At 41.1% G+C, this 21,785-nt stretch overlaps 2 protein-coding genes across 2 annotated transcripts; both read right to left on the bottom strand.

Annotated features, from left to right (window-relative positions):
- Window positions 1-70: 70 nt before the first annotated feature.
- Window positions 71-7,217, bottom strand: epx (eosinophil peroxidase). The gene is made up of 14 exons (XM_028585547.1): window positions 7,136-7,217; window positions 6,728-6,860; window positions 6,452-6,581; window positions 6,169-6,375; window positions 5,401-5,767; window positions 5,162-5,322; window positions 4,828-5,086; window positions 4,557-4,727; window positions 3,404-3,641; window positions 3,115-3,326; window positions 2,867-3,031; window positions 2,544-2,627; window positions 2,214-2,310; window positions 71-612 (listed from the first exon to the last, which is right to left on the bottom strand). The coding sequence occupies exons 1-14, from the start codon at window positions 7,173-7,175 to the stop codon at window positions 555-557; spliced, it is 2,322 nt and encodes a 773-aa protein (XP_028441348.1). The 5' UTR covers window positions 7,176-7,217; the 3' UTR covers window positions 71-554.
- A 1,968-nt stretch (window positions 7,218-9,185) lies between these two features.
- Window positions 9,186-21,091, bottom strand: hps5 (HPS5 biogenesis of lysosomal organelles complex 2 subunit 2). The gene is given in 24 exon segments (XM_028585892.1): window positions 9,186-9,525; window positions 9,918-10,209; window positions 10,809-10,915; window positions 11,015-11,128; window positions 11,387-11,506; window positions 11,591-11,740; window positions 11,818-11,938; window positions 12,358-12,935; window positions 13,051-13,119; window positions 13,312-13,455; window positions 13,860-13,977; window positions 15,004-15,163; window positions 15,512-15,670; window positions 16,232-16,410; window positions 16,630-16,718; window positions 16,920-16,957; window positions 16,959-16,992; window positions 17,090-17,308; window positions 17,568-17,698; window positions 17,997-18,189; window positions 18,282-18,346; window positions 18,497-18,607; window positions 18,963-19,094; window positions 20,869-21,091. Coding segments are annotated over 23 exon segments (3,360 nt in total). The 5' UTR covers window positions 19,071-19,094; window positions 20,869-21,091; the 3' UTR covers window positions 9,186-9,464.
- Window positions 21,092-21,785: the final 694 nt, after the last annotated feature.

Raw genomic sequence — 21,785 nt, 5'->3', positions numbered from 1 at the left:
ACTTGCACTGAGACAAAAAATGTGTTGGCCCACCTATCTACAGCCAGGGTAGACCGTGATAAGCCCTATTTCAACAAGCGGTGCCGTATTCCTTTAAGGTCATGGCCAGGAACGGTCACCCCGATACACAACGCTATGAAACACACAGTTACCTAGCAGACATAGCAGTAAGATTTTAGTTTACGGATTGAAAGGACTTTTGTAAACTTTTCATGGTCTCGTCATACAGATAACAACCTTAAATCAATAGTTTGACTTGTAGGTAATAAATGAGCACCGTCGGACTGGTCAGTCACATAATGTGTAGTCAACATGCGATCATGTGATCAGGTCACGTCATGTATGGTCAACAACAGGGATACTTATGAATGTAAAACGTTTGTCCAGCTTTTGTGCCATATGGCTATTATAAATTAACAAGACAAAATATTCTACTACTATAGACAGAAAGTCCACACATCAATATATTTGCAACTTAAAATAATTAAGGCAGTTAGATATTTTTCATTTAACATTCTGTAGAGGAAAATTAGAACAATTCAACCAAACTCTTTTTAACTTTTCCCCTGGCAACATCCAGCGTTGACTAACTCTTCTTTCTTGGGAAAATATCTGCAAAAGGGACATTTAGTTATTTATATTTCACTTTAAAACTACCGTTATGTTTAATTATGAATTTATAATAACATAAATTTCACTTGTATATGTATGGATTTAGCAGTGGTAGAATGTTGACTAAGTGCATTTAGTCTTACTGTACTGTACTTAAAGTGTAACTCTCGCCAAAATGCAACCGTGGGTCTTTTTGTGACTGTACCCAAGTCAAACTTTCGTTTAAAAGCATATTTAAGATGGAAGTGCCACTTTTAAGATTTACCGTATTCTTGTTTTTCAGTCAAATGGCCTTTTAAATGGGAGTGTTGGGGGCACTTTCATGCTAGCCTTAAAATAGCTATTTTTAAAACACTAAGAAGGCTCGACACAACATGAAATTTTGCTCGAAGCATCACCAAGGGCTCTACACCTTCCGTCCTAAATATGCTTTTAAACGTTAGAGTTACGCTTTAAGAAATTCAAAGTATTTGTACTTTAGTTGAGTATGTCCATTTTATGCAACTTTAAACTTGTACTCCACTACATCTCAGAGGCAAGTATTGTATTTTTTACTCCACTACATCTGTCTTTCAGCTTTAGTTACTTGTTTCTTTTCAGATTACAATTTTTGTATGCCTTCCTGTCCAGTGAAAACCATGTATCTCCAAGTTTGGTGATTTTGAATTGGAAAAGATTTTCCTATTTCTTTTAAATAGAATTAATTAAAAACCCTCATGGATCACTTTTTGGAGATGCAGGGTTCTCACAGGACAGCGAAACTACAAACATGATAATCTTATAGAATATGATGCATTGCTGTAGATTAAACTACCCAACATTATATAAAGTAGGTAAAATTAGCACAACCTTAAACATCTACAACTTAGTAAAATACAACATACGCATCAATGCAGAGGTAATATTGAACCAGAAACATCAGATATACCGGTAATAATAAAAGTGTAGTATTAGTACTTTTACTTAAAGGTCCAATATGTAATATTTGTACTGTAATAAATCCAAAAATGACACCAATGCCTCATCAGATATTAAGGAAACATGTTAAACTGAAATACTATCTTTTCTGACAACAATGCTAATGTCAGTATTTTTTCTTTTTGAAATTTACATTCTGTGACGGAATTTATGTTTATGTTTTGATCTGTGTGTTGTTATCAACGGCCCAGTTTGACAGGCAGGCCGGGTTGCCAGATATACCTGTAAAAACGTAAACCCAGCGCGCTACAGCTGTAACGGTAGTACAGCCATGAAAGCAGCAAACAAACGAACAGGATCAACGGAGATAGATTCTACATGACATAAAAAAAAAGAAAACAGCATGTTTCTAACAGTTGCGTGACCAGAGACGTAACAACCCCCTGGTAAATATTGGAGATGTATTTGAAAGATGGAGACAGCTTAGAGCCCAAAAGGACGCAGAGTTGGCTTATTTTCTCCTGAACAGGTAAGCATTAGCTTCATGCTAATTTATCACAGCTACTAGGGACGGGCATTTTTTGTCATTTCAACATTTGTGTACTCACATTGAATTATATAGCTAGAGTAAACGAGTTGGTTACTCGCAAACATATAATCAATTTGTATCGTCAGCGACTTACCTTCGATAACAGAACATGATCATCAGCAGCGCGGCCACACCACCGATCACTACCATCACTGCAGTGACGACAGAGACCACAGACAGCGAGGAGGTTTCTGGATTAGTGCACACAAACGTGAAGAAACGTTTAGGATGGTTAATAAAAGATGCTTTTATCTTGTGCATGTTTCAATGTTTCAGCAATGTAAGGAATGAAAGACTAATCTACTTTTCAAAATGAAAGTTACAAAGTGCTTCACAATAAAAGCATTTGGCACCAAATTTCAAATAGGCAGAAAATGTGCTTGAAATAAGGGGCAGCATGCATTATACAATGATCTGAACCAACCTGAGCAAGTAAATGAACCTAGTATGTTGAGACACTCCAGGTTTTGTGGGCAGAGAGAAGTTTGTTCTTCACATTCATTAATATCTGCAAAAATCAGGCAAAAACATGATATCAATGGACTGAGGTATTTTTGCTGATTACGGTTTACAAGATCTATAATTAACTAAAGAGTTATGGTTCACATCTGAATCTCAACCTCACCATCACGAGATTTTGTTAAATGTGACTTTGAACAGATAAGCCACATTGTGATGCACTGGTCTTTAGAAATATATTGATATCTCTTCCAGCCATGTCACCGGGCCCTTGTTTAGGCTTCATACCTTGACATGTTGGGGGTGTGGGGCTCCACTGCTGGCTGTTTGGATCACAGCTGACAGATAAAGATCCCAGCAGCTTGAAGCCAGAGTGACACTGGTACAGAATCACAGAGTCACAGAGAAGGGAGTAGCCGTATTGAATCCTGGGTATTGGACCACAGCTGGGATCTGGATGAGAGGGTAGGCAGGTCCATGTGAAAACACAACAAGACAAATCCGATATCACTGTGTTTTCTTTTCCACTTCTTCACCTGTGTCTGGTTCTTTCCATGGGCTGAGGTCGAGGTGGGGGATGAGCGGGTGTGAACAGCCCAGCATGTCCTCTGGCCTCTCGGTGCGTGAGAACGGGTCAGCGGGGACGCGAGTGATGCGGCTGTTGTCACAAATGATGCGGGAGAGAGAGACTGTGTGGAGGTTTCTCCTCTGGGTGCTGGTGAACACTCCTTCCCTCTCCCACCAGAACCTCGGGAGACACAAGATTTAGATTCCTCTTCTTGCATTGTAATGGTCATAATGTTACACCAGAGGATTTAGTTTCACCTGTCCCCGTCTCTCAACGCTCTGAACTGTTTCGCCAGCAGGCAGGACAGCAGTGGTCCGACTCGACCTCCGGGCAGAGCGGGCTCAGAGATGGCCCCCACCCACACGTCGATGTTGTGTGGCGTCCCATACAGGACCTGGAATTTGTGAGCCAAAGTGAAGTTATTCAGAATTTCGGCCAGTTGTGATGTAGTGTTGGGAACAGAGAGGCTGCAGGACTTTCTCCATGAGCCGTATCCTGAAGGAGGGAGATGGGACAGGAAGTGAGGGGAGACCATTTAATACAGGGATTCAATTACCTGAAACAAAGACCACCTCTACTAAACACCAGAATAAATGAATACACTTCAGTGATTAAAAGATGAGAAATTCTACTTCAGCAATTACCATATAGAAGAATTTTCTCGTCTACTGTTGACTCCACTCCACTGCCAACAGTTTATTCAAACACCTACAGCACATTCCTACATCTGGAACTGGTTCATGAATCAACACACTTTTTTCACAGCAGACATTCAAAACCACAGATGTTACTAACACCAGGAACGACAGCTGCGTTTGTTTGGTGTTCAGGTTCCAAAGGCCTGGTGTTGTGCATGTTGACTTACTACTGTATACAGAATGCACTGAACTCATTATCAAAGTGTACTGTTTTGGAGTTAGGACACACACACACACACACACACACACACAAAAACATCTTTCTGTACCGTTTAGTAAAAACAGAAAATGTCACTGCCAATCTAAACTTTCCAAGAGGAAGTAAAAAGATTTTTTTTTAAAGATTAAAGCCGTTCTTTTTGTTTTAATACATTTTTCTGTTGCTCTCTCACCTTCCCCACCTTATTTTAAATGTTTTGCAGCTGTGAGAAACTCCTCCATTTCCTGTGTGCATTGCATGGTGGGACATTGCATCAAAAGCACACTCTGAAATCAAGCATTATTTAGTATGCATACTGACATTTCAAGTGTACTCTTTTCTCTCACTTTTCAAGTTTGAACAGACAGTAACAACAACAGTACTTTAAAGTAAACGCACAGGTAGATGATACATTGGTCTGTTAAAACAAATTTTGTTTACAGTCAGTGGGAGACTTTCAGTAGAAAGTATTACATTAACACTGTACTGTGCCAGAAGTAAGATTGCTGGTACCAGGCAGACCGTGATCCCGGCCCCTCTGGAGGTTAAGGGCCCCGAGGTCCAGAGGCATCCCTCCTTGTGCCTGAAACAGCCTCTCTGTCAGCTCCTCCACCATCATCTGACCTGGAGTCTGCAGCTTGGCCGGAGACAGCAACAGGCCGCGCAGCACAGGGTCTATACCACCTGATACACCAGGAGAAAAAAAGACAGAGAGATAGAAACCGATAAGGTTAGTAAACGTTATGTCATTTGAGTTGGACTTATGACAGCATCGTAGTTTTACCTTCCTGCACGACCCTCCAAGAGGCAAACAGTGAATGATGCAGAGGCAGCGGAGGATGCTGGGAGTTGGTGGTGTATCCTGGCCCTAGCCTGGTCACCACTGGCCGCACGGTGACGTGGGCAAATCGAAATGCGGCAGCTGCAAAGACGTTCGCGATGCTGGGATCCACCTCGGGATCATAACCCTCGTAGGGAGGCATCAGACGAGACATGGCACTCTCACCAAGGACCCGCGGCAGGTAGTGCTCCCATGTTAGGATCTGGAAAGATAAAGGAAGCAGGTCAGAGTGCTTGAAATGCTCAGGAGGGGAATGGCTGGAAGCAGCTAGAGATACCTGATGAATGGCTCCCATGATCTTGCGGGCCTCCTGATAAAGTGTGTCAGGGCTCCAGTGAGGGTTGAGCAGGTGCAGCTCTTTGACCAGCCGGTTGTGCTCTCTCACAAAGAGCGTGTGCAGCGCGATCATTCCCAGATGCTCATTAGCTCTTGAATCACCTGTGAAACATAAATCATTAACAACAGCTCCACTGAAGTCTGCAGAGAACAGACAACTCATTACATTTACTCGCTCACCAGCTTGAAAGCAGGATGTGGCGTTCTCCTGGTGCCTGGATCTTTTTAATGCCCCTAGGGTGGTGGCGTTTCGGGGGCCGCAGGGGTCCAGGTGAGCCTGCAGGCGTGGCAGGAATGGCATGTAGGCCAGCTGCTGGTCTGAGCGCTGGGAGTTAAGGGCCATTGAGCCCAGGGGAGAGGAGCGGTTTCTCAGATCCAAGGCCAGACTGGTAGAGCTGCTGTAAACCATACTGGCATCTACAAAGGAGGTGATGGCGTTGAGCTGCTCTCGCTGGCGATGAGACCGGACTCCAGTAACACAGCTGGGAGCAGAGCGGAAGAAAGGCATACAACTCTGGAAGCCATTGCGAGGATCTGACAGAGGAATCTGGGGAGAGAGGTCTTATTTATATTTATTATATTTATAGTCAACGATGAGGGGAAAACAAACTTGTTTCAACCAGAAAAATAATTTTTTTTCATAGTAATATTGTAACATAGATACCTTGTTATATACATTATTCATTGCTTGTAATTAAATTAAATTAATTAATAATATATTTTCATTTCTTTTAGTGTATGTATCTTGTATTTATACTATGTACTGTATGCATATATGGAATATTCAAACAATTAAAATATTTATTTTAGTATGTATATCGAGCATCTTAGGCACAAACATTTATTTGAAGATTAATCAAAGTTCTCTCTTATCATAAAAAATTAAACATGCGTGATTATCAAGCCAAAAAACAGGTACACTGAGAAGCAGCGGATAGTAAAGTGCACCTGTATGGGGAAGCAGGGCGTGTCCCGGCTGCAGGTGCGTGTGCAGTCAGCTCCTGTCTTGAAGGCGGCTGTACTGGGGCTCTGAGGCGTCAGTACCACGTCGTGGTCTATCCACTGACCCCACTCCACTAGCAGGTGGGACAGAGTGGAGTCCAGAGAGATGTTGTCATTGTGAGTGAACAGCACTTCCTGGGACACCAGCCGCACCTGGACAACACACAAAGTCAGGAGTTACAGCAGCTGGCGGGACAGAGGATGACTGAGTGCTGCTGCAAACTCTTACTGGAGGCAGAGTGGCGTTATGGTAGGTGTGCTCTGGGTCCCAGCCTCTGGGCATCCCCCACACATCCTCATACTCTGCAGGCAGCCAGCGGGAATACGGGATGTTTGCAGCCCCCCATCTGGGATTCTGTCTAAACAGGACAAGACCACAGACACAGTTATCAAAAACCAACACAAAATCTAATCAAATCTATTTTAAATTGCCTATAATTTGAGTTTTACCTTCCTGGACGACCCTCCAAGAGGAGTGCTTTCGTGCTTTCGTGTGAGCACTAACCTGTTGTTGCACTCTCCTGTGATGGATCTGTAGCGCTCAGACAGACAGTCGGTGTCACAGCTGGGTCTCTGCAGCTCAGCGGAGCAGCCAGTCACCTGCAGCAGATTCTTCATGTCTCCTTCACTCAGCAGCTCTTTGGGAACACACAGTAAACACAACACACTGTAAACGTAGGATCCGTCTTTGTCTTGAGGTTAGACCAGTGGAAAAGTGAACAGCTTTTTGTCGTATGATGTATATGAGGATAAATTAATAAAAAAAAAAACAATGTTCATCTGTAGCATGGATGGAACCTACTAAAAGCCCATGTAAGGAGGGCCTGGCATGTTAGACAAGTACTAGATGTAGTGTTCGTAGACATACAGGTGCAGACACATGTATGTGTTGTGTTATGTTGCGGTTTGATACCCTGAGGGTCAGGCTGAACCATAGTATTAGTGTAGACCATCTCTCTGATCAGCTCCACTGTGTTGTCCAACAGTTCTGCAGCCTGGATCTGAGTCCTGGTTCTGGCTTCAGTCTGTTTAAACTGAGCCAGCAGGTCGCTGGGTCTCAGAGCGCCTTCAGACTGAGACTTCTTAACCCTGGAAACATCAATAGCTTTATTTTTTAGTGCCAACACAATGCCTAATAGACGTAAAATTATGGTTTATGCTTTGCAGTGGGTCTAAAATATTTCCACAGGGATCCAGTCAATTTTACCTTTCACTTGTGCGGGCGTAAGCAGCATCAGTCAGCTCAAGCGCCCTCTGAAGAGCCTCCTTCACAAATACAGATCCTGGATACACAGTTCCTGACATAAGGAAAAAACAAGACAGTTAGAAAAGCTCCCAGGTATCTGGTCTTATCTGTAATAATGGACCAGAAATCCTACCTGAGGTGTTGGTATATACTTTGTTTAGTGAAGCATGCTCAGGAAAGGAGAGCAGGACAAGAGCCAGTCCAAGCAGAGAGATGGACACCTGAAACCAGAACACATATCACTGAATATCTCAAGAAATGTACTGCTTTATTCTATTAAATTAAGAAGGGGAAAAACAGGAACTCACCATGAGTGCTGCGTCCATCGAGAATGTTAAAACTATTCAATCCGTGCAAAAAGGATTCACTTCAGGTTTAGAAAACTAATCACACTCATAGTATCTCACCACTATGCTGACCGTAACTCATCTTGAGAGCCAACCTGTGTGTGTGTGTGTGTGTGTGTTTGGCTACAAGGGTCGAGGTTGCCATTTATACACTTGCAGCAGGGCCAACAGGTATGTGCAGAATCCCCTTATCTGTCCTCCTGGTGACAGGAACCCAACATCAAACACTGGACTCACTGCCTCAACCTAATAAAATTTCAAATCAAATTTACTTCTGTCCTCATGATGAAAACCCTCTGTCATATTTGGATCATTTCAATTAAATTAAACAATTCTACCCATCCCTCGAGAAAATAGATCTTTGTAGCAGTGAACACAATCAACCAAACAAATACAGGCAGACAGAAATATTGAATGTGCAAGTATAACTTAAAAAGCAAATGAAAAGACAAACTGATTTAATATTATGATATTGATATTATGATAATATTATATTAGGCAGCCAAATGAATTTAAAGGAGATGCAAAGTACATTTTATATGGATCATTTTCATTACAAGTGTGTCTGCGTCCTTGCCACATGCCAAAACCTCTAATCTGATCGTCCCTGTGCCAATGACACAAGACAGGTGGGTGAGCTAGAAAATGAGGATTCTGGGAAATGAATGAAGAACAAGGGATGAGGATGAAAATAAGAAATGCATTAAGGATCAGACAGAAAGGTCTCAGTTAAACTAGAGGATGTGACTCATACAGCGCGGTAGTGTCCAGGATAAGCCCTTAAAGCTCAAATGTGAAGCACCAGGCTGTCTGTGTCTTCCCTTTGATGCTCCAGGTGTGTGATACCATCAAATGAGTCAACAGTCCCATTTCATTACGATGTTATTAATATTATCTCTGTTGACCCACAAAACCCATAATCTACTGTGTGTGACGTTCAAGATCTGAAATGTCTTCTTTTGTTCGCAAAAATGTCCCGTTAAAGAAAATACAAGCAAATACTAGACATACAGGTAGATTTATTCATAATGGTCTCTATTTGTGTGGATTCTTTTATGTGGTTGTTTTCCTCTCTCAACAAATAAACCACAGCTATCTACTTGGCTGGATACTAGTGATACGTAGGATCAAATTACCATTAAAGTAAAGAAAACCAATTGAAACTTTTTTTATGCTTTTGGTCTACAGAAATAAACAAAAGCACACAATTATTAAGTAATCTGCTGGTTGGATTAGAGCCACTCATGTTTGTCCTTTGCTCTTAACGTGCTATTGACATCCATACATGGGGAAAAAATACACATTCACCAGGCTTGACTATCATCATGCTGACAGGAACCTTTTGTTCTTAAAACAAACAAACAAAAACGCAGTTTTTATTCACATTTTATTACCTGGTTAGAACATTTCACTGTTCATACAGTTCATTTTTTGTCATAGTGATATTTGATTACCTGTACATGCAAGAAAAGCATTTGACCTAAATCATAAAAACGTTCAAGAGATAATACGGTTTTCAATGGGAGGATAAATACCTTCATTTAAACTCGGAAATATTACAGTGCATAAATTAAGTTGCAGCAGTTACTCAAGACATTTACATACAGTGTTATCTTGTTTGGCGTGGAGAAGCTGCAGCTGATCTTTAGTTAGGCGTGCTGAGACCACAGGAACCGATCACAGCGCTCGAGCATCGTCTGGATCATTGCTCTGAAACAGAAAAAAAAAAGAAATAGTACTGGAATACATACAAATGAAGTCCATTTGCATTACACTGATTCTCGAGGCCTTTTAAAAAAAAAATGAAAAGCAGTCCCTGGACTCATTTCAGAACACTGTCACACACTCCAAACCACTGAAATAGCTTTCAAACCATTTATTCTGCTCTCTTCAAGAGGTACATTTAATAAAGTCAATAGATTAAAATAGCATTTCCCCCAATATTTCAAGCCTTCAAAAGAGACAGAGGAGCTGAAGAATGCCTGAAGAATTTTGCGTTTGGTTGATTTTTATTGTTGTCTAAACATATCCAAACACATATTTGAATAACAGTGCTGGAACTCCTTTTCATATTGTGTTTGGTAACAGGCACCCTGACCCACCTCTGCCTCTTCTCAGTGACTCTCAGCAGCTCACAGACTAGTTTGGAGTGCGGCGAAAGGACCAGCTGCACTCCACATTCCTCCAGGACGGCCATGGCGCGGTCAGGCCCGGCTGTCCGAGCCAGCATCAGGGTCAGGTTCTCTGGGCTGATCTTTCCACCACAATCTGCTGAGCCGTTGGACCAGCTGCTTCCATTCACACCTGTGACCTGCTCTGAGACTCCCTCACTGCTGCACCGCTGAGATAACTGAATCAAGAGCTTCCACTCTTCCAAGGTCTGAGGTGCAACACCTGGAAAATAACAGAGGGACAATACAGACATTAGACTGTGATAGTGTGTTTTTTGTCTTTATTCTTTTTGGCAAATATGTTTGAAGCCAGTGTCATTTAGTTTGAGTGAGTTTAATTTGAGTATTTGCCAGAGAAACCACTCCAATGAGTGCAGACAGTGTCATTAAGGAACTACTACTACTACTATTACTACTACTACTAAGGTTGAATTACCTGGATTTTACTGATGTATAACTACACACTGAGTGCAAAAAAAGGATGAACCGTTGTTTGGATCAAGCAGTTCACCCAACTGTCAGTGGAATTCTGAAAGCCAAACTGGTTCTGAACATTTCTTTTAAAAAGAGATTTTATAGGTTTGTTTTGAGGTTTTGTCTGCCCTGTTTACATAGACGTTCATAAATTGTAATTAGCTGTAATGTTTGCAGTCTTATAACTTGTGTTGTGATACAGTGGGTAGTTACATTCTGTACTACTAAAGTATAATGTGTATGTACACTGGATTTTGACATAGTGGACGTGGTTTTCAACATCACTGTTATGTACTCTCCTCTCAGACCATAAAATATTATAATTCTGCTTCTGCCTGTAAGTTTTACCATCAGCTTCCTCCAGCAGGCTTAAGTCATCCAGCTGACAGATGGTGGAGAACGCTTCTGTGCGACGCTGCAGCTCACAGCAGAGATAAATGTAGCCCGTCCAATACCTGCACACATGCATTATACAGAAGGTTATATATGACAATGTAAACTCACGAACATAAACGGCAAAAAAAAAAAAAAAAGAAAAGACTGTTGAGAAGTACCCGTGACTGCGGCAAGTCTCGGCCATCTTCTGCTTGGAAGACAGGTCTGCAGGAAGACGAATCAGGAGAGATAGGAGGCGTCCATAACCCCAACTGAAACAATGAGAATGCCATCTGCGGGAGGAGTCACATGAATTCACAGTTACGTTTATTTATACTTCACCTTCACTTTATTTTTTGACCTTGTTGTGGCCTAAATAGAATCCAGAAGTGAACCAGGATAGTGGCTTAATTCATATCCTTTCAGGCGTATTTTTTGGTTTCTAGCCTCAAACTGAAAACTTACTGGGCCTTTAAGTAAATGTTAAAAATGAATTAAAAGGATCCTAAATCTTATTTTGCATTTTTTTCCCCACACTAACAGACCCAGACCTGGGCTGTCCATCAGAAGTCAGAGTATCACAGTGTTGAGGGGCATCGTGGGTAAGTGCCAGCTCCAGCCAATCCTGTCTCAGAGATTCTGGTTCAAGAAGGGACTGCAAAAATGACAACCTAAAGGAAGAAATCAAATTAAAAATTTAGCAACAAGGAGAGTCTTTTTTTGTCTTTTAAAAAGAGATAAAACTAAAGATGTACCTGTCCTCCTCAGTTTGTGATTGGACCAGATTATCCAGGTATGCCAGGAAGTGGCTTTGCTGAGCCATGGTCATTACATCAGCCGGAGTTATCGTAGGATAGAACTGAGTAAACGAGCGTACAGCCGCCTCCCCGTGTTTCTCATACAGCCTGCATAATAACATAGCAAACTTACTTTACAAGGTCCATCACAACTATGCTGACCAGAAAGAAATACAAGTACTGACCTGTGTAAGTGAGCGAGTAGAGGAGGTGCACTCCAGGGCTGCAGCTCTCGCAGACTGCGCAGTGATCGCAGCAAATCACCTCTCTGAATAACCTCCACCACCTTACTGGACTGAGTGAGATCTACAGAGAACGACAATAATTGATTTTCCAAATAATTTTAAGATATCAGAGATGATTTAAATGTTTAGTTAGATGAGGTCTGAAACAAACAAGTATTAGTGTTGGATATGGTTGCATAAAAATATTTTTGTTTTAAAAAATGGTTAAATTATGTATCAATGCTTTTTATAATTCAAAAGGGAACAGCTCCACAGATTTTAATCTCTGAAACATTAAGAGTTTCGGACGTTTAAGGGCTTTTCTTTTACTAATATGTGGAAATGTGATCCAGTTTTAAAACATATCGTATTACTTATACTTATTTTTATTTTCAGTATAGCAGAAGTGCACTATTTTGTTTCTTGTTTAAGTGTTTCTGAAAATAAACAACAGGAATACAAAAATAAAATAAACCAGACATTTGAAGAGAAGCTTCTGACCTAGCATGGCCTCAGTGAAGGAGCTCTGCACCTCCGGCTGTTCCTGATAACACAGCAGACACATTCTTCTCACACGCTCTTGGTCCAGCAGAAAGAAGTAGCTGCGCAGGAAAGTTGTACACCCCAATGCTTGTTCATTCTCCTGGTTTCTAAAGCAGCTTAGCTCTATGTATAACGTTGCTAGCTGCGTGAGATTAGACAGGAGATCCGATGGTAAAGGTTTAGGAGACACCACTCGAACAGGATCTGGAGGGCTCCCATCTGAAACTTCAGGCTTCTTCTCAGTGGAGTCACACTGGTCCTCTTTTTCTCCGAGCTCAGGAGACTCTTTTCTCTTCTCCTCTGTGATGCTCTCTGTTGGCTCTCTTGATGAGAAGGAAGACTCCTCTTGTTGCTCTGAGCAGGCATTTAGATAATCCCACCTCTCCTCTCCTGGTCCTTCCACGTTTGAATCCCCCGCAGCAGCTGACCCGTGCTCTTCAGGTCCGAGTATTCGCTCCAGCACTGCCAGCCACTCCAGCAGAGTTTCTCTCAGGCAGACTGGATCCAGTAGCACCAAAGGATCTTGGATCTGGGCGCTGAAGTTGGGAAAATATGAGAATGTGAGAATATAAGAGATATAAGTTCTGTTTCTACTAAAAGGCTGTGAAATCTTGCAGTTGGAATTCTATCAAAACAGTTTGAAGCACTTACATAGCTCGCTCTGTCACTGATCGAAGTTCCTGCATGTTGGCCTCTGTGTTAGGCATTTCATCATAAACTCTGTGACGACAAATATAAAATTCACTGGTTTCTGATTTAACTATTAAGTCCAGTTATTAGGCCAAAATATGGCCTAATAAAACAAAGAAAAGAAGAAATGAGTGGGGACTTATTTCTGTACAACACACAGCTCAGATGCATCAGTGTGTTGTAGAAACAGATTTTAGTTCGCATTTATATGTCTGTACTTACTCATTGTCCATTTCCTCTGAGTATGGAACTGTGGCCGACATTTCGGCCTGTCCGCCCTCTCTAAATTCAGGTCGCTGCCAGAGCTCAGAGTTCATCTGGAGGGTATTGATCTTCTCTGTTGTCTTCTTAACAAAACTAGAAACACTGAAAAAGACAAAAATCAAATAATATAACAACCTTTTACCAATGATATGGGTTGACAATCTATCAACCAGAAAGGCAAACAGAACTACAAACAGGTTAATATGACAAATGACTGAGTCTGATGCTTGGAAATGAAACCTGCCACATGAGTCTACACAGATGAAAAACACCAATTAAAAAAACTATGTGTGTCTTCAGTGGAAAGGGGAAGTAAGCCGTTTAAAAGCACAGCTGCACTTGAATAATTATAGTTATTGTAGTTTCAATCCACAAATAATTTCATCACTGCTGAATAAAACCTAAAGCTATCTAACATGACAACGTAATGTCTTCATGTCTGCTGTGACATATTCTTGTATTAAAAGCTGTTAGCATGTCTGTCCTTTATTTCTCTGGATGTTCACCTGTCTTTGACGGCCTGCAATGCGATGCGAGGGGGTTTGGGACGGAATGAGAGGGGCAGGTGGAACTGCAGGCCTTGCTCAGATCGCTCAGCTTCCATACGCTCACTGCTCTGTGGATCTGAATGAAGATGGGGGCAAGAGCCAGAGGACAAACACAGATGGATGGTGTACTGAAGCGGAATGATGAAAGGCAGAGGACATAATGCAAGAAGATGGAGCAAAGGTGCCAGACACCACTATAGAGAAAACATAGATTAAATAGTGCACAATGCAAAGAAAAAAAACCTAGAACCAAAATGGTGATATATGTGTGATACAATGGAACAGACAAGAAACTTGATATTAACAGCTTGGAAAAGTGAAGATTGTATTTGTAAAGCATGTCAGCTGTCCGTGATCATTCAGCTCAGCAACACAGCAACAATATTGATTGAATGACTTTATGTGTTTTTCAAATCAAAACAAAATTTTAGTGGCAAACATACAAAACGGTATCAGAAACAGGTACATATGATCATTATGACAACAGAGATAAAGTCAAAGAGTAAAATTATTGTCACGTTTATACTGACAAATCTTTCAGCAGCTAGAGATGCTCCTAATTACAAATAACTTTTTTGGCAATATTCCTCCATGTTTTGTTTATTTGTATTCAGGTATTTTAATAGAGCGGTAGATATAAAACTGAAAATAACTTCACTCTCTTTTCACATTGAGCTCAGCAGAGGCAGAAAAGGAGTTTGTTCCTGCGGATATATACACACACATTATATACAAAGGAAGAGAGTCAGAAAGAGACAAAAACAGAAGAGTGAACAAAGAAACAACAGAGTGTGTGTAAGTGGTTTACTATGGTTGTTTAATTAATATTGTATGAATAAAGCCCCTGCCTTGTTAAACTGAATTCCATTTGATAATGGTTATATTACTGCTACTACTTCATTAAATAAATGTTAATATTAGTAACTATTACATTAAGCTTTTAAAACTACCTGTTTATTTATAAAATTTAAAGTAGTCGCCCTAAGGAGGCAGTATTGACAAAAAACAACTAAATTTGAATAACAATTTCATACAGTATGTTTTTGAAAGCAGGCATTTTTAGTGACAGCATTTGTTCACTTGGCAGCTGAAGATCTCTTACCATGATCCACCTGATCATCCTCCTGCACAAAACTGAACTCTTTGAGCCGCTCCTCCTCTGACATGGACTGATTGATGAGGGAGCTCGTCTCCTCATCAGACTGACTTCCTCTGCGGCTGATCACACGATAGATTCCACAGTCCAGGACGTTGAAGCTCTCCTGGACAATGACATATCTGATATTAGCACATTGTTACATGTGCATATGGATTTACAGAAGCGCCGTGCTTTTGTTACGATAGGCTCATATGATTTAAAATGTATTGAATGACCAGTATTCAAAGCATGTATTTGTTTGATGTGGATTTATTCTACATGCAGTGTTGCAACCTGCTTATCTTTACCAAACAACCAATTTAATGTAATGCCACAGAGAAACTTGTCCTCATCAACTAAATGGTATCCATAGCAACAGGATTCAATGGGTCCAGCAGAAAAGTAAAGAAGTGGGATGCATATCGCCTACAGTTATGGTGGTCACCATTTACAGAAAGTTACTTTAACTTACATGTGAGGAGATGCTACTTCTACGGCTGCTGGAGGCGGAGTCCAGAGGTTCTAGTTTGGTGAGGACTTCCTCCAGCTGGCCAGTCAGCTCCAGATGTGTGCTGGAGCTGAGCTGGGACCTGAGATGTTCAAGGCGGTCAATGGGAATTGATTTCCTGGCCTGAATTAAACAGGAATGATGAACAAGGCTGTCAGTAATGCTGTATCAACACAAATCTAGTTAAGATTCCTGATTTCTAAAATGCTTGATATACTTCAAACTTGAACCGGTAGCATGCACATTTCACATTTGCTTTTCACCATCTGCACAAACCCAGACTCACTGAGGACATATGGTGCGTCAGTATGTTTAATACAAACTACTATGCTTTGTAAAGTCAGGTTATGTATGTGTTGTGTTAAGAAGATCATGATGTTTACTACTGAGATAATCCCTTTTTACCTGTGTGTTGAAATAATAATAAACAAATAATAATACTCTTAAAAGGAGCCATATCTAGCACCTGCACATTTTTTGCTTCTTTTGATGTCTTTTGATGTTTTGATGCTTCTTTTGATGCCATTCAAGTAAACCACCTCAGGTTTACAGGTATGTTGTTTTTTATCGTTGGGATAAAGGAAGTCAGAAACTTGTATGAACATCTTAGCCCAGATAAGACGGGAATCTACACTAGACACAAAAAAACAAAACCAGTTAGCATGGCAGTGGCAGCCATCTTACCCTGCTGGTGGTGATTGTGTGCTGGAACATACAGCAGACCACTGCAGCTAGAGGCCAGGACTCCCTCCGTAGCAGACGCTCAACACAGCGCTCAGCAGATAACAAGGAGAGGTGGGACAGACGTCCGCTGCCATGGAGACAGAAGAGCTCGTTGCGGTAGACCGCAATATCAACCAAGTCTGCAAAACCAGAAAACAGTTTGGATCAATTTACAGTAAATCAAAACAGGAACAAAAGGTCTATGATCAATATTGTAATCCTTTCCTTGTTAATAATAATGACTAGTGGTCCTTCGTTCACATATTTACCGCTTGTGTTTGTGTTTATGAATAAACGGTTTGTTAAACTACTCCAAAGGATCACTGCTAGTATTTTGGGAGGAAGCAGCACAAACACACCTTTGACTTCAGTCCACAGAAGCACTTGTCCGTTCTGAGGTGTGAAGACATAAATAGCTGAATCAGTCCAGGTCAGCAAGTTTTGGTCTCTACACAAAAAAATAAAGTGTACAGTTATTCAAGAGACAGACTCATCTGCAGTTATTATTTAATAATAATGGGATGTTTTTTAATGGATGTTGTCTGTAATTAACATATTTGCCTCTAATTCAATAATGTGCATATGATAAATGATATCGACAAGCCTAACAACTCAGATAATAAAATATATAAATTGTATCTAACATTACCCGAAATAAAGCAGTTTAGGGAAGGCGATTGACTGGGGGGCTCTTCTGCACTGGGCTGTACTGTGGCTCATCTCTGCAGGTAACAGGCGAAAAAATAACATAAAAAATCAAAAGAGGTCAGGAGGTTGGCCTTTTAAAGGAGACTATTTAAAAGTAGGAACAGTCAGTACTTGTAAGTGATGAGAGGTAGAGGAGGACAGGCCAGTGGCTGTTTGAATTGATGGGTGCTTAGAACCTCGCCATTAAAACTGGCCTCCCATATTCGAGACCCCGGCCGGGCAGAGTACAGCAGGGGCGGCTGACCAACTAATAACCCCCTGTTCTGAGGGAAAAAACACGCTCCATACTCCCCATCACGCTCCTTATTTCCAACACGCCAGAACTTCTCCCTGAAGGCAGGTAAAGACAGAAAATTACACCACTGCAGAAAGATGTTCAGGAATTATTTTCAGGAGTAAGCAAGATGATTGGAACATTTTTGACAGAGCCCAATTTAATTAACATTTTCTTCAAAATTAGTACTGTATGTCTACCATTGGGATGAAAAAGGACACTTTAGTAGGGACAATATTAACCAATATGAGGGCATTAACATGGGCCCTCTGAGAGTATCTCCCCCTAAAGAGAAGTAGCCATGCTGGTACTCACCTCTCTGTGTCACAGAGGTAGCAGCGGCTCAACGAAGACACCAGCAGGCGGCCATCTTGGTACCCGAGCTGAACCACTCTGGAGTCCACAGTGGTCACGGTCTGAACAGGGAAGATAACGAATGCTGACCCCTAGACACAAAGAAAAAGATGTCTAGTATTAATGGCATCTATATGAATAAATATGTAAAAAATGGTCCATTAAGAGGACTGGAACACAGCCATGAGTGACACTGGATCACGTTGAAGGGCCACAAGAAGTGTAAGAAACAAAAACAAACTCTCAGGCAGTAATTATGGGCATATTTCTTAAGAGCTTTTTCACTAGTGCACCAACTAGAAAGTGCCTTACCTTTTTCAAAAGCCATACATAAATAAACATTATTATTGAGGAAACAAAACATTTCCACTGTGAATCAGCAGTCAATACCTTGCCCAGCTTGGAGGATCCTGCACGTAGAAAGGACACCTTGCCTCCTGTGTCCCCGACAAAAACTCTCAGTGCGCTGGTGTCCCAGCAGAGTGCAGTGATGGCCTGACCTCTGTGTTCCCAGGACACACTGACTCTCTCTGGACGCCCCCGTCGCTCCAGCTGCAGCTCCCACACCACTACCAGACCCTGACTGGAGCAAGGACAAACACTGTGAACAATACAGGCAACACAACTAAACACAGAGATATGTAGGTGATTTCTTGACTTCATGGAGACTCTAACCTTGTTGCAACAGCAATAAAGTCTTCATCATGAGGGCAACACGCCACTTGAGTAATAGATCCCTCCTGAACAAGAGTGCACGATGGGTTAGAAGTTAAAAAGAAATGAGGAGAAACCGACACTTGTATTCCTTATTATATGCAGCTGTATCAGTTAACAGCAGGACAACAGTCAACCCTGCGTTTCTGCACAATAGGCCCTTAGTCACAGCTTACTTTGTGAGTAAGGATGAGTCTTTGTTTCCAGCCCTCTTTCTGGATCAGGTGCAACCCTCCTGCTGATGTTCCTAATGCGAGCCACTTCCTTGACACTGCCAGACAGGTACACTGTAACACAGAGTACAAAGAGTTTACTCATCTGTTCATGAACAGTAGATCGTACAAAGCTTTGTTGATATCATGTTGTAATTTGCATTCATGGTATAGCCACCTCTCCTAAGACTTAGACAAACTGATGTTTTAATCGGCTGGATATTTTTCTGCCTTTAAAGTCTATTGTAGTAGCTGTTGGGGTTTGTGTTTGGCAAGCACAAAGTACATGAGGTACAGGATAAACAACTGTTTGTAGTAAGACTTAATCAGTAATGTTTCACCCTGTAGTACGTTAAAGACATTAAATAATAAGCTACTATAATCATCTATGTGTGATTTCATTATAAGACCATGTGATGGTGAAAGCTACCTTGAGCCTGCCGGAGTCTAAACGGAGAGCAGACAGAAGTGGATCAAGGCAGTCAAACTCTGCCAGAACATGACTGTGGTTCTCTGGCACAACTGGTATCAGAGGCATCTTCACAATGATGATCCTCTACAACTGAGAGAGAATGAGACAGTCAGCAAAGAATGAAAAAAAATTTGAGGGACTTCAGGAGTTACTACTCTGCCTTCTCGCATACCACGGTCCTCAGCCACGTGGCAGGCATCATATGACTTTTAGTAGTGTACCTACCCTCTCAAATTGACCAGTGATGACTCCACTTTATACTGTCTCCACCCTGGTGTCATCTATTATCTCTAGTTTACCATAAGTGTTGTCTCTTGTCCTGGAGCTGTCAGTTAAATTAGCCAGAAGGTCACCATTTCAGCTCAAACTGCAGCATGACACAATTAAGTTGTTGTGATTTTAAGTGAACTTATGAGGAAGCAGAAGCAAAACTAAAGTTGCTGATCATTAGAATAATCAGATACTATTGGCAAAAACATGAGTGTGCATGCTACAAAAATGCTTTAAAACAGAATTACAAAAAAACATAATTGCTCCTAAGCATTTCAGTAGACACAACTAGATCTCAAAAGAAGGTGAGAAGTAGCAGTAAATTCTGACCTCTGTCTCTGTATTTGTTAACACTCTATACTGCAACAGGAATGTATTTGGGGATGAGGATGTGCACAGATCTAACCATAGCTGAATTTACCTGCAAAGAGACCTGGGGCTCAAATCTACACCATAATCCAGAGACATTCATGAGGCTCTGTCTTTGTAAATGATTGTGCTTGAATTTTGTACTCTGACAAACAAAATTGCCCTTAATCACATTACAACTAACATGTTGAACCTGAAAATCTCAAATTAAAGTTTGATTAAAAGTAGCAATAATGCACTGTAAAAAAAATACTTTAAGTTGTAAGAAGTTGAAGTCCCGCATTGAAACAGTTAATAGCAAACTTAGCCTACTTCAAGTATCAAAAGTAATCAATACAGACACATTATCTATGTGAATGTTATCGTTACACAATTTAATACTGTATTAAAAGTGATGCATTGCTATGTAAATAGCATGTTATTGTTTTAGCTGGTAAATGTGGAGCTAATTTTAAGGTTGGGAAGTTTAAACCAGCGGTTCTCAAATTTGATCAAGGACCCCTAAACTGACACAAATTAGACCACGGACCCCCATTTGATACGTCCCAGGGGTTCCCATCTGATACAGTTTTGCTTTTAACGTTAGTAGAAGTAAAGTGTCATGACATGGAAATACCCAAGGGAAGTACCGGTAAGTCTAATATGTATCCTACATGAGTAACGTTACTAGGCTAAATGTAACGTTTCTACGCTAAAGAGGACACTGGTGTAATTTTAACACAGACATTCTAATTAACCGTTAACGGTAAAAACTTAAATTTCAAGCTTTCCTGTCGTTTAGGCTAGCTATGTCAGTCACTGCAACTCAGTCAATTATATAACTGGACGACTCGTTTCGGTCAAAGTTTTGGTTGATAAAACACAGTAACATTAGAACATTAGTAACGTTGCTGCGCTGCAAACAACTAACGTTAAAGGGGCGATTTATTCGACGGATTCTCGCAGTCTGCATCACGAGACCCGTCTGCTGACACTGATGTCAACGTTTCTATTAAAACCAATGGAGCTCCAAAAGTCTAAAATAAATATAGCTACATGAGCACGGCATGGCTATGCTAAAGCTATATGACGGTTTATTAAAATTAAGATACATCTGAAGACTGTTCAGTGCGCCAACTCGCCTTGTCTTATTGTCACTATATTTGCAGTAAGTTAGCAAGCGTGCTAGCTAACGTTAGCTAAGACAGTGATGCTGCCATTCACTTAGTCTATCGTAAAAACTCACCAAATGGTCGGAGTGACACTCCAGATACTGCCTACAAATCCACACCAAACCGCAGTGTTACATCGTGGTTTTGTTCATTTGACTTTAGAAAGTCAGCGGTCAGGCTCATGCCACTCGGACTGCAGCCAGCCGACCTGTCACGGCTCCGCTCAGCTGATGTTCACACTTACTTCCTGGCTGAATGTTTCGTTTGTCACAACGAAACCATGTCCACATTCTCCAAAGGAGCTAACGCTACGTGTTTTGACAGGCAACACAAATACAGTATATATTTCTATTGTAGTTTATGAAGTGCTTCAGTAGAAAAAAAAAAAAAAAAAACTACAATGAAATTAATTAATGGAACACTGCACTTTCAATAGACAGGTATGAACAAAAGCTCACTTTAATTCAGTGACATTAATGTCTTCAGTGCAGACAGAAGGTGCAGACATTACAGACCAGTGACACACACACACACACACACACACACACACACACACACACACACACACACACACACACACACACACACACACACACACACACACACACACACACACACACACACACACACACACACACACACACACACACACACACACACACACACACACACACACACACACACACACACACACACACACACACACTCTTATCAGTATTGCTATATTTGCTTCAGATTTTTTGGAACTTTGTTCCCCAAATTGACATAGTGCTCAGACAGGCTCCTTGTAGCTCTATTTCTCTGCTCTGTGCACTGACGAAACACGTGTTGGCTGTCCTCTGCTTGCATTTCACACATCAGCCTGTCCTGAGTGCCTTTCTAATTTTCCATTTGGTCATATTACACCATTTTAAAAGTCCCATTTAACCATTACCGGCACCAATCTCTCAACCATTGAGAAAAGACAAACAAAAGATAAAGAAACAAATTA

This window comes from Perca flavescens, chromosome 8, assembly GCF_004354835.1.
Source record: "Perca flavescens isolate YP-PL-M2 chromosome 8, PFLA_1.0, whole genome shotgun sequence".
NCBI classification, from domain to species: domain Eukaryota; kingdom Metazoa; phylum Chordata; class Actinopteri; order Perciformes; family Percidae; genus Perca; species Perca flavescens.
Note: the sequence above shows the minus strand (reverse complement) of the source record. Positions and strands in the feature narration are given on the sequence as shown.

Excerpts from the sequence above, each read along its gene's own strand:
- epx (XM_028585547.1), bottom strand. The coding sequence starts at position 7,175 with ATGGTCTACACTAATACTATGGTTCAGCCTGACCCTCAGG. Across the intron at positions 3,642-4,556 it reads CCGGGATCACGGTCTGCCTG|GATACGGCTCATGGAGAAAG; the intron begins GTACCAGCAATC and ends TCCCTCCTTCAG. Across the intron at positions 3,327-3,403 it reads GCGTTGAGAGACGGGGACAG|GTTCTGGTGGGAGAGGGAAG; the intron begins GTGAAACTAAAT and ends GTGTCTCCCGAG.